General features: G+C 36.8%; 1 protein-coding gene across 23 annotated transcripts in view; it reads right to left on the bottom strand.

Annotated features, from left to right (window-relative positions):
• The window catches only part of TRDN (triadin), a 223,406-nt gene that overhangs the window by 146,163 nt on the left and 63,886 nt on the right, over nucleotides 1-13,357 (bottom strand). For 22 of the 23 annotated variants that reach the window (XM_058801368.1, XM_058801382.1, XM_058801372.1 and 19 more), the window contains 6 exons: nucleotides 13,016-13,075; nucleotides 10,281-10,340; nucleotides 8,845-8,904; nucleotides 6,248-6,307; nucleotides 5,764-5,958; nucleotides 1,000-1,059 (listed from right to left, as the gene is read on the bottom strand). In XM_058801368.1, the coding sequence (XP_058657351.1) occupies nucleotides 1,000-1,059; nucleotides 5,764-5,958; nucleotides 6,248-6,307; nucleotides 8,845-8,904; nucleotides 10,281-10,340; nucleotides 13,016-13,075 (495 nt within the window). The remainder of the gene's footprint in view (nucleotides 1-999; nucleotides 1,060-5,763; nucleotides 5,959-6,247; nucleotides 6,308-8,844; nucleotides 8,905-10,280; nucleotides 10,341-13,015; nucleotides 13,076-13,357) is intronic. The other variant, XM_058801391.1, reaches the window with a different exon arrangement.

Genomic DNA, 13,357 nt, shown 5'->3' with positions numbered 1-13,357 from the left:
TCTTTATAAGTCCTAGAGCAGATGCAGTATTTTACTCTCTTTTGATGGAACCCTCTCCCTACTGAATCCCAAGTTTGTTCATTTTCTCTCTACAAAAATCTGTGTCCTCCCGCTCCCCTTTGTGAGAGTCTTTCTTTCTCAGCCACGTCCTTATGACTTCCCAGCTCTGTCTGAGCCTGGGCACGGCAAGAGAGGATGTAAGCCACAAGGCAGAGATAAGAAAAACAACAACTAGTTCAGAGGTGTGCCTGTGGAGAGCTTGTTGAGCAAATAACTGAACAAACAAAGCTGGTAAGGTTTAGAGTGTCCTTAAATATTCTCTCCTTAACTCTTTTCATGAATATTATTGCTTTTCACTCCTAGGGTTATGTCTCTTTACATTATGTCTAGATTTCAGCAGGAAGAGTATTTATTAAATAAGGTCAGGGTCGACTGGCTTAATATTATGAGATGATGCTCATTCATCATCAGTAGCTCTATCTTCTTTTTTTCAGTGAGGAATTAAGTGTCTGTGTTAGAACAGATTAGCATGGAGATGTGGGAAGAGAGAAGATAAAGCACAGAAGTGGTGGATCAGCTAAGGTATTTTATATACTAGCAACAATGGAAGTTCTATTTTTGAAGCATTCTGAAGTTAAGCCTTGCTATTTGTGGAGAAAAAAAGCCCCCAGTAAACCAAATAATCAGCTATTAACAGTAAGCTCCTTCCTCTTGCATCTCAGCCAAAAGAAGCATGGAAAATTTCAGCAATTTCTACAGCCTTCCATTGACTCTACTTTTAACATAACCTTGATTTTAATTCATGCATTGTAGACAGAAAATTAGAAGCTTTAAGAAAACAGCCATTAGCTCTTATGCTTTATTAAAACTATTTGCACACTCTTTGTTGCTCTTGTGAGACCTTTCAATAATAAAAAACCACACTTTTAATACATAAAGGAGCAAAAACTTGCAGGGAAACAGAATATTAGAACAGAATTCAATGATAGAGGAAAGTACCTGGATAAAAATCCCCTTGTGCAAACATGTCAATCACATAGCGACAGAATGCATATTGATCTAACAGAGCAAAAAAAAAAAAAAAGAGTAATGAAGAAAGTGAATTTAGAATGTCATTTTTATTTAACAGTGAAGATAAAGTTTGGCAGTGCAAAGTCATCTCAGTAGCCTTTTCATAGGTGGTCTTACTTATTATATATTTCTGGTTTTTCTCCTGACCTTTGAGTGGTTCAGGTGTTTAGAAAGTGACAATTTGTTCTCCAGATCTAACTCAAAACCTCTAGTCAAGAAGTGCAGAGCTTCCAGTGTCCCAGAGCTTCCACCTCTTTTGCTGGGCCAGCTTTGCTTGGCATATATCCTAACCCCATGCACAACTACAAGGCAAACAAGCACAGTGCTAGCCACAGGTCTCATAGACTTTTCATCATCCACGAATATCAATTTCACAGACAGCTGATAGAAAATTTAGAGAAAGGTTTTGTATCACTGTATTTTGTTAATATGTTTTTACCTGTATAATAAATATGTATATTTTGTGAATGGGAATATAAAGACAACTCTGTGTACTTAACACTCCTATGGCAACAAGATTTTCCACAGAATTCTACTGTTTCACTACAGAATCATTTTCCAAACACTGATCTTTAAAAATACATATTTATATATTACATTTGTATAATGCATCTATCAAATTTGCGTGTATATATATATATATATATATATATATATATACACACACACATTTTTTAAAAATAAAGGCTTCTGAATCTAAATAAAATCCTGATTTCAGAAGTGTTGATTGTGATTTCTCCTATACATAAACAGAGCTGGAGAGCTTAATAAAAATTTCTAACATTAGGAATGGTGAGGAAAAGTTATCAGCTTTAACTGAGCACAAAATAACTTCTATATTGCTGCATTCTTCAGTAGGTCAGAAAAAAAATCTTGTCATCCCAGTGGACTCTAATGGGCATTTGCTTTGAAAGCTAATGTTGATGTCTAAATACCAGTTGTGGTTAGCTAAGTCAGTTCTCAGTTTTTCTTGAGTGAAGCATATTAATCCCTGTGTCCAAGACCCTTCTAGCACAGTTCCTACACTGTAGAAGTTACATCTCTTCCTCTCTCCACCTCCTGTGGGATCTCTGTCCTACTCACAAATCCACTTTCTCTCCCCATTGACAACTCCAAAATAAAATTATGCTGCCTTTGGAATAATTAAAGTTTTTTAAAATAGCATTGCTGTTACATTTAAATGCAAATTGTAATTGCCAAATTTGTGACACTCGTTGCATCATTGACTTTCATACATAGGTCACTGCTACATCAGTATCACTTGATGCTGAGACATTTGTGTGACTGCTGCTTTGTTGACTGATACAACAGTCCTTGGATGAAGAGCTACTGCTTTCAAGTCATTATTTCCTATGCAGATGTAGAAATTAGGAAAAGGTTTACCAACTCAACAAATATCCAAACAGTTTTTCTAGTTGATAGAAGCCTAACCAGCTGTTTTGTGTTAGTGAGGTGGCAAGAGCCATACTAATAAGGATTGTAGAGCCTGGGGCAAAACTTGCAGCATGTACTCAGGGCTGTGGCTGTAAACATTGCCTTTAAAACCTCTGATGAATATTCATAATAATTTTTACTTTTATATTTGGGAATTCACATTTATCATTCTGGCTGACTCCAACTTTGCATTCCTTCCTTAAGGCTACAGTATCTGCCCTAAGTCTATATGATACTTCTAAAAAAACCCCCAAAAAACAGAGTGTGTGTGAGAAAACACATAGAGATTTGTTTCCTTAAGCTCACCAAAAGCTACTGAAGCCAGGAAAGTGTTTGCACTGACTTTGACACACTTGCAATAGGGTCTCAGTGAGTATTTATAAATAAAGTGGAGCAATGCCAACACTTTAGCCCAGAAAGCAAATTGCAGGGCACAGCTCTTGCACAAAACCCTGTTTCTCTTTAGCCAAAACAAGCCGCCCCTATCCTTGCTGCCTGTCAGGAAGATTTCCTGCACCACTTGGGCCATGGTGCCAAAGACTGCAAGGGGATACAGAACAAAACGATGGCAGGGGACACCACACTGCATGGACAGTGCCCGGGCAGAGCACAAGCCTGCCCTGGTTCTGTTTGAGTTGTGATATAGACATAGCCTAAGGCCCTAGAATCACACCATTGCATTGATATTAAAATAATTTATTCTTTAAACTTAGTAGTATGGACCAAAAATAAACCAGACTGTGTTGTTGATTTTGTTTATCTGTTTTTTGTTGTTGCTGCGGGGGCTTTTTTCTGGGTTTATTTTGTTTTGTGCAAATGTGATTTGAATAAACTTTTAAAAAAAGGCTTAATCTTGATTGTACCTCAGAAATAAGATTTTATATTATTTTCTCCTTATATAATATCTTTAGCAACTCTACTTAAAAAATTTGATTTAAAAAAGAAATTGGAGGCAGAATGTAAAACTCTCAATAACAAAAATATAACTTCTATATGGCATAGCAAGGTGCACTATAACATCCTATTTAAGTTTATAGGAATGATGCCAATCAGTAGAGATTGAAATCTAAGGAATTTTAAATGAATATGATTTTTCAAGTGCCTCTTCATGGCTAAAAATCCATTTTAATCTAAAGTCCTTTATTAAAAGGGGAATTTCACACTTTAGTTTTCACCCATAGCTCTGTAATGATGACACAAATATTCATATAAGTACTAAAAGATCATGTCAAAATTTGGGACTAGATTCTTAATGATAAAAATACTCATTTTTTTTGTCATTGGGCTTAATGTGATTTACCCAGGAAGATGACCTCTCTTTTTAAATTTTAATTTCAGTATGAAACTATGCAAAAACTCTTATGTGATCACTGCTGTATTTTTTACAGTTTCAGATAAGCTGGCAGAACTACTCCCTTGAGCAAGTAAAGATTGCAGGATCAGGAAATCTCTGAAAAACTGCATTGGTTTTAAATCTCTGAAAAACTGCATTGATTATGTTCACCTGGGGTCACAGTGGGACTGAAACATAAAGATGAATTTTTTAAAGCATCCAGCAGGGCAGCAGTGGTTTTTGGTGGGAAAAGGAAGCACAACAGTAGGAAATGCAGCTTCCACTAGATGTGGGGAGCCCTGTCTCCAGTAATAAAGGCAGTTGAAGAGGCTCCTTCCTTCCTCCACTCCATCTGCTTATTCTCATTTTCACCTGCTGGGATTCCATGCACAGTCACTGGGTAACACTCTAAAGCAGACTTGCAAAATTATCTGTTAATATTTGATGTCAAGATGGATCATTTTGCTAATATTTATCAGCTAAAGTTGTTGGGAATCCCACAGAAAAAAAACCCCAACAAACAAAAAACCACCACTATTCTATTGTAATCTTTGATCCCTACTTAAAATATTTTGTTGTCATCTGCACAGCACTTTTTTGAGAGCTTTATCCTGAACAGTATGGAGCACACCCCACTGTGCACTGAAACTCTTCCAGAGCAAACAAAAAATTGAAAGAGATTTTCACCTCCCAAGTGAACTGAACAATTTGCTGAACTTTTTCCTTGGTCACAGCAGTCAGTGTGATAGATGCTGCTTTGATTCCATGCCTCAAAGGTCCCAATATCTCAAGTGAAGGACAAAATTAACTGGAATACAAATAAATGTTAAAAAATACTAGTTCAGCACACTATGTATGTCAGAAAGTGGGCTATGTCTCAAACTCTCTCAGTTTTCTAGAAAAGTATAATTTAGGCAACTCCTAAGGGGTCCAGGGCAATGGTTATGAAATTCTGAGAGAATCTGATCAGGCAGACTCAGATATCCAGGCAGGGACAGCTTCTTTGATGTTCAGGCACAGCAATTTATCACTGGTTAACAGCTGAAAGGATCAGATAGGTGCTCTATGCAACACTGAGCTGCCTCTTTCAATGTCAGAATAATCCCGTGGCTGCAGTGTGGCACTTCATACAGAAAGCCAGGTCCTGCTGCCTTCATTCATACAAAATTGTACTCAGTGCCGTGGAAATGCCACAGGGAAATCAGTTCTGTGCAACCTGGGACTAGAAAAATGCAGCCTTGCTCTGACAAAGTGGAGCACACAGTTAACACCTTGTTAACCATCTGGTGTTGATGCATGTTGATTCTTTGTTTAATCACTTAATTTCTTCCTTACACTAGACCAACAGGATTTCTTTCCTTTTTGGAAGAAATTTGGAAGCTAATCACATTAAGTTATATGAGGCAGGTACATCACTATAATGCACAACACCTGACAACCTGACTGCCTCATACAATATGATGTTAAATAAATTATTACATTCCTTTTACACTGTTGTTACTTTCTTTATGGTTACAGAGGGCACATGCAGATGTAGAAAAAAACCTAAATTCCCAATAGGTTATTGGACAGTCTGAATTTTCAAAAATAACTCTGCTTGCAATCTACTACGTTAGATGCTACTGAGCAAATCCACAGTCTCAGATCTATCTGAAGAGAAATTGGTCCTTGGTAAAGAAGGATTTAAATGAAAATGAAACTTTAGCCATGAAAACCTTACTGAGCCTTCTGATTATATACCTTAAACTTATTTTATTTTCTGTAATCATGTCCTAGCAGTGTGAGGTTCAAGTGGAATTTATTTGTACTGTGCTTTTGTTTTTCATGGGTGCACTTTGGTCCTTGACAGATCTAACTCCATTCTCTCTCTTTCTTCCCTACTACCTTTTTAGGATCTTCATCTGTTTCCTCCTCATTTTGTTTACCTTTCTTGTCCGATTTAGTTACAGTCTGAAGAGCTTTCTCCTCCTTAACTTTCGTTTTGGCCTTTATTAGCCCAGTTTCTGTGGTTTTTGTCTCTGCCTGCTTGACCTTCTCTGCCATCTTTGCTTCTCCTTTTCCATCCTTCACTTCCTTTTTGACTTTTGCTTCCACTTTAGTGCTCTTTACTTTCTTCTCCTCTGCAGACAATAAAGAAAAAGCTTTCAGTGTCACTCTCTGTCCCCAACATAACATTCAGTGCCACTTTTATTCTCACTTTGAAATTCAACAGATTTTGAAAGGGATCAAGCATAGACTTAAACCCTGGATGTTCTAGAAACATTTTAATTCTGATTATATATTCATTTCATTTTAGTTTCATGCAGCTGATTTCTCACACACATTTAAAATCTCTGCTTTAATAAAATAAACTTTATGCATTTCAATGTCAATTCAGCTTAAAAACCTGTAGTATAGATAAATAAATACCTTTGGGAGGAGTTTTCTTTTCAGTCTTTTCATGTCTTTCGGGTGCATCTTTTTGAGTTACTAGAAATGAGAACAACTGTATATTAGTGAAAAATCTCACAAAGAACAAGAAAATATTGCCAAAACACATCATCACTGGAAATTTCACATTTCCTTACAATTCCTGTTTTCCAGTTTTCAAAATTGTTTTCAGTTTCATATAGCAGGGTAAAAAACCTTCAAAATATCTGTTGAGGCTCCCTTACAAGAAGACAAGTGAGTCACACAGATCTGAAGCTTCCTAGGGAATGTTTTTACGACATAGTCCAGATGAAACAAACTTGCTCATGTCAAGTGCTGAGCAGACACGGAATTGGCTTTGTGCTACAGCCAACAGGAACCCATGTGGCTGTATTTGTCTTACACAAAGGTGTTTTTCTTAGCTTGGGCTCATTGTCAACAAACACAGCCAAAAGTCTGGTGTTCACTTCAGAGCCCAGCTTGAGTGAGTTCATGTCTGCATAAGATACACTGTGTAAACACGCACACACACACACACACACACACACATGACTGTGTTCCAGAAAGCCTGCTAAAATTTTATGCAGACCTTGATCTTTGCCCTCCTGGTCACCATCCAGACAGAATACCAGTACAAACCAGCCTTGAGAGTTAATTACACTTCTTTCAACAGATAACTACATAATAACAATCCTCTCTAACTGAATTCCATCCTGGAACTCCATCCTGTGCGAGACATGATTGATACTTAGACTTGGTTTTATTTTTTTTAAGATTTTTTAGATGATGTGTTTAAAAACCACTCATATCATTGAGGCTTTCTGGAGCCTTTACCAGAGTCTCAAGAATTATCTTGAGCCTTTGTATTGAGCATAAAGAAAACCTGCTGACTGTGTGGGAAGTAGCCACACAGTTCTCAGTATGTCCATTCCCCCGAGCTGGCCAGAACCTGAACATTTTCATTTCCTAGGGACTGCAAGTGGTTTGAAGCAGCACCTCAGCACTGCTGGTAGCTAATCCAGTTTAGAGCAGATCCCTGAGAAAAGGGAGGTGGGCCTGGCAATGGAAAACTCAGCAACACAGTGCTGGCAGAAATGCACCTTTGGACATGCTGAGGAAAACTGACCTCAAGCCCTGATGCCATAGGGGCTCACGGCAGGGAAACTACCCAAGAGAGGGCAGCATGGCTATGTCACACTGCAGCCACAAAGATCTGCAGCTACAGTGTCCAAATCCTTCATAAAATTTTCCAGCCAGTGACTGGAGTCATGGCTGCTATTAAACACATTAAGGCTCTGAGTGATTATTTGGGTTAGCTAGAAGAAGATAAATGGGCAAAGAGGCCAGCTGCTTATTAGGACTATCTCAGTGATTCTTGGAAGTTATTTGCTTTCCAAATCAACACAGACACTATGGGCATTTATTTTCTCTGGCTTACTTCAGCATGATTTCATTTTATGAAAAAAAATCCCACACTTTCAAGCTATACACTCAAAGTAGACAAAAATGAACAATATCCCTGTAAAAGAGAGACTGGACGATGGCTACCCTTCAGAGTTTTTTTAAGGCTTTAAGTCTTCATTCTGCTTTCTTTCTTTCTTCACTTTTACTTTCTGTTTTACATTTCTCCTTAGACTATGATCAAGTAAAAAAAAGAGTGATTTGAACATTTGTACCGATATTGTCTGAACATATTCAAATTAAACCCAGATAATTCATGCATCTCAACATGGGATTAATCTCAATGCCATAACAAACTGATATGAATTTGGTTGTACACTATTTCTTCAAGAGTCAACTGAGTAAAATAAAAAGAGACAAAGACTGAAAATGAACTTCGTTATAGAAATATCTGCCATGGAGAAATATCTAACCTCAGAGAAAAACATTCAAATGCCAAGCGATAATAAATGTTAGTCTTTTAAAAATGGCATAATAGAGCAAGGCTATTGGATTTTTAAATTTCCCTGCCCAAAACATAGCCAAAGATGGAATTATCAGTCAAAAGAATAGAAAAAACCACCCCTCACACACCCACAATATTGCTTCATAATGTATATGATAATTATTAGATGTGTAAATCTTAACCAAAGCCACTGCTGCCATAGAAGACAGTGCAAATCATATACTGAAATTAAAATGTTTTTGAAAAAAATAAAGGCAAGAAAATGAAATTTTATTTTTGGATATGATGGAAGACCCAGATTGAGAGATAGTAAATACTCTTGCATTAGTCTGCATCCAGATGAAAACTAATAAACAAGAGAAAAAATTCTTTTCAGGCAAATTATTGAATCCTTTTGTGGAGAAAAAGGCATCAAGGAATGCAAAGAAAATAGTCATAGGTTTCATTCTGCAGGTGTGTAAGGATGATTTGTAATAAACTCTGTGCACCAGAACAGGAGAGTAAGGCACAAAAAAGTCTGCTGAGCAAGGTTTCACTCGGGCTGATCAATACCTCCTTAAGCAAAAGAGACAACACCCAAAAAGCATTCAACATGAACTAGAAGAGCTTTGTACTTTAAATACTTATCTCCACACTCTCCCAAGATTTCAAACACCTAAATTGTACAACTCTTAATAATGATCACCAATACCTTTAGGCGGTACTTTCTTTTCTTGTTTTTCTGGCTTTTCAGGTTTCTCTTTGTGAACAGCTAGAAATAAAGCCAATAATCTTAATGGTCATTATAAAAAAAAGTTGCATTTGAATGAGAAAAAGGGTCAAGAAACACCAGTAGGCGCAATGGTCATGCATGCAAAGAATGAGAAAGATTGATTCAGCTGCTGCTGTTTGTTGTTGATGCCAAAACATGGAACTGGAACTTTCAAAATCTCATCTGCCATCGCTGAGGTCTTTGCCATTGTCTGGAGGAGCAGCAGCCTTTCTAGCTCCAGTAATCCCATGAAAGAAAAGAGTCCAAAAGAGTCATACTTATTTCTATTGCTTTTTTTCTTTTTTAATATATTTATATCCTGTATTTTATTGGTTTATTTTGGTTTATTGTTATTTTTTGGCTTTCTTGTTTATTACTTTGGACACTTTCTGAAGGATTTCTGAACTCCACAGAACTAACAGTTTTTCCAGCTATGAATGATTAAACACTATAATTAATTACAAATATAATTGCAGTGACATTATAACTAATGTTCTTTGGGGCTTTTTGTTTGCTTTTAATTTCCACCTTACAAATTGAAATTAACTGCTCTCTAGGTCCCAGATTTCTGGCTCAGGTTTCAGAATACAGCCGAGTTATGCAGTAGTCACTGAGTAGTGGGTAATATGAAATAGTCTCCTGTGTGGGCTCTGATTTGCTAATTTTTGGGAATAAAGTGTGCACAGTAACTTCTCCATGGATGTGCAGAACTGATATATGCACGGGCTGATGTGCCCTGAGGTGACTTACAGGGATCATGTGTGTGAAAACACACAGTTCCCTATCTGAGTACAGGGTATGAGATTACCCTAGGAACAGAAAAATGTATGCATGAGCATGGAGCTGGTGTTTAAAAACAAAGTAAGACCTGGGGAAGATAAAACAGTGCTAGATATCTGTTCACTGCAAGTAACTACTGAAAGAACTGGTCCTGGCATACTCAGTGGCTATTCAGTGGCCCTTTGCAGTATTTTATTTAAAATGCATGTTTTTTCCACATGGCCTTCCTGATTACCTCTGTGAAAGGGCTGTCAGGTGCCTTTTTCTTGGGTGACCATAGTCTCTTAGCAACCATTCTTATTGCAAGTGTTGGAAATACTTAGTGATTATCATAAGATTACACTAATCCAGAGTACAAAATTTATTGTCTCCCTTCCCCAGGAAAAAACCAAACCAACAAAAAACATGCAGAAGGAATATTAAATGCTACTTAGTGTTTAAGACTGCAAATTTTTTATTATTTCATTATTTTTATTCATAATATTTCATAACTCTTTTTTTTCTGCAATTGAAGGGATACTTAAATGAAAATTGAGTAGAGAATAAGCTTTAGGGTACCTCCTAATATAAAATAAATTCTGACATTAAATAAATACCTGCATGCCTTTCCTTTTTTTCCGGTTTTTCTTGTCTTTCCAGTTTGTCTTTACTTGTCACTAAGAAAGAAAAAAAGTGTTATATATATACCCAAAAAGAAAAAGTGGGAAAAATTAAGAATTTAAAACAATTTCACCAAGGATGCCTTGGGATACTAAGTGGCAGAGTGTGTTACTGCTGAGCTGCCCCGTGCATATTTTCCCAGTGTACATCATACTACAGGGTGAGAGCAGCCAGCTCTGGCTAACGAGTTACTGCCATGGTAACATGCCTCAGCTGCTTGCTGCATAACATCAGCTCTTGCAATTGTCTGTCAATTCCAGAAGAATTCCAGAAAACTGTTGGTTACTAAGGCACAGCTCACAGTAAATGCTGCTGCCTGTGATAGGAAGAGGGCTTCACCTTGGCCACCCATACTCAGTCAGACACAGGTTGTAAAAACCCTGGAATCAGTCTCGGAGCAGGAGAGAATCACATGTGCAAATGATACATCTGTGGCTTGCCAGCTGGCTTGAAGTGGATAACCAGTAAGGGACAGGGATGGTAAGTAATGGATACAGACATGGACACTAGCTGAGATCAGTCCCTGCAATGATGATAACAGAACCATAATTAGGTACCCAGTATGTGCAAAGCAAAACTAACATTATGGCAGTGGAAACTGCATTATGCTATCCACTCTTTCACAGAACATTTTCCACTCACTTTTCTTAGGATTTTGCAATTACACTGTAATGTTCCAGAAAATGAAAGTAAGAGTGTGGGTTTTAGAGCACTTCTGAAAGAACAGCTGTGAAAATGCAAGCCTAGCTTAAGTCTAACTCCTGTGGAGATTTCATCCAAGTTTAGGGAAACTCGTTTTGTCTAACATGAGGAGATTAAAAACTTCTTTTACAGTACCATGGACTCCATATGTAACTGGATGCAAAAAGAAGAGTGGTAGGCAATATTCAGGCTTCCGCATTTTTAAGCAATACAGTGATTAAATGCTTGAGAATATGGCTGACATCTCTGACACAGTGCTAAGTGACTGAGACACTCCTAATTACTCTCTGTGTCATTAAATAACTTTCTTAAACTTCATCTCAGAAGCTGATTATAGATTAGAATAGGATGCTATTTATACACTCCATTATCTCAATCTTGAAAAGGCAATATATTTAATGCAGAAAATAAGCAGCAAAAATACAGGGATGCAGTCTCTAGAGTCTCCCAGTCACACTATAATGAAATGGACCTTAGAAAGACACACATTCATAGTCTTAGTTTTGAAATTTAATGTACAGTCTGAAAGTAATGTTTATTAGCACTGTGAATACAGAGAATCTCTATACACAGTAGTGTTTCCGTAGCAGTTTGGCAATAGTTCACTACATGAAACAAATAGTTCACTTCAAGAAAAAATACTACTAGGTATTCAGAATATTAATAGGATTTATGGCAAGCTAAGGCAGTATAATTATCATTTTCTTTCACTGACTATCTGAGTTTGGCTGTGATAATCTTTTTCTTGTTCTAAGAAACTTAATAAAACATTAAATATTGTTCTCCTGTGAGAAATCAGGTTGAAGAGTTCCACAGATTTTCCACATTATAACAGAAGTCTTAAAGATAAATTCATGTTTTAATATGGGACATTATTGCTTTTGCTTTGTAATTTTTCTAAACCCCATAAAAAATTTCCCATGTTATCATCATTCTGTTTTCTACCAATAAATATTCATTCTAAGAGACACGTCAATTTATATGCCTGCCATTAACTTCTAAAATCAGTCTTGTTAGCCCAAGGGACTTTGAATTGCTTACATGAAATGGAAAAGCTCCAGTCAGAGACTGTTAGAAAGGCCTTGTCAAGCACAGCTTTCAGGAAGTTCACCTTCACTTGAATTTTTGGCCTGAAGAAGTCTGCTGTGGCTGGATATTTGGTCTTCCCTTTTCTTGTTTTGGTAATTTATTATGATCATTGGCCTGTTTGCTTTTACAGAATATTTTCCTTCCTCCAGCCCAAGACTTCATTAGCCATAGGTTAGTGCAAAGGACATGTTCTCAGAAGAATTGTTTTGACAAGTGGTTGCACTCCACCAAAATTTCATTTCACTAAAATATCCTCACAAAAAGTAAAATAGACGGTGGCTATTGTAACCCAGAGATAACTCATGAGTTGTGGGTGGAGAGCAAGCAGTATCCTGATTCTGACTCCTACAACAGATCTGTAATTTGTTGTTGGCACACACCACTAGGAAATTATTAAATTCTCTCTAAAAACTCTCCCCGGTGTGTCTGAAATTAAGAGAGGAACTTATTCTTCCTCTTTTTTTCTTTTTTTCCCTTTTTCTCTCTATTTTAAGCAGATTTCCAAAGCAGAATGTCTAGATGCACCATTTCCAGTAAGTTATAATTTACTAATTACATTCTGGTGGAAAATATTCTCAAGGGCAAATAATATGCTTGGATTTATTCAAGAAAAATAAAAAGAACACCAATTTGAGCTCTAGGTACTTTTACCTAACTTACTAGTACAGTAAAGACTATCTGAATATAATTTCAACTATTCTGTAGAGTGATTAATTCAAATTGTTTTTAAAAACCTCATTCTCCTTCCAGCTGGCTTTCACAACACCTCCTCCATCCTGAAACATTATTGGGATTTACAAGAACAGTCTAAGAGTCAATAGATTAGACTACTTTGAATCACTGATAAAAAGGCAAGGAATATCAAAAGCTGAATACATACCCTTTGGGGGCTCCTTCCTCTCAGTTTTTTCTTGTTTTTCAGGTTTGTCTCTCTGTGTTGCTACAAATAATAAACAAATAAATAAACCCCAGCTCACAATAAATCTTTAATCTAGATGTATTAAACACACTTATTATCTCACGAAAATGATCAAGGAAAAGCATTCATAAACCCAAATAATGGATTTTAGCTCTGAGTCACAGGTACTTGATTATGTATAGACCTTCTGAATGTCAACATTTAATTCCAGGTCCAAGAGAAATATTTTCCTTGAATAAGTCTTCAAATATCAGACCATATTTTCCTGAAAGAAGTGATTATTCAGCAACCTCAATCTAATCT

This window comes from Ammospiza caudacuta, chromosome 3, assembly GCF_027887145.1.
Source record: "Ammospiza caudacuta isolate bAmmCau1 chromosome 3, bAmmCau1.pri, whole genome shotgun sequence".
Lineage (NCBI taxonomy): Eukaryota > Metazoa > Chordata > Aves > Passeriformes > Passerellidae > Ammospiza > Ammospiza caudacuta.
The sequence above is the reverse complement of the archived record's forward strand: the minus strand, read 5'-3'. Positions and strand labels throughout refer to the sequence as shown.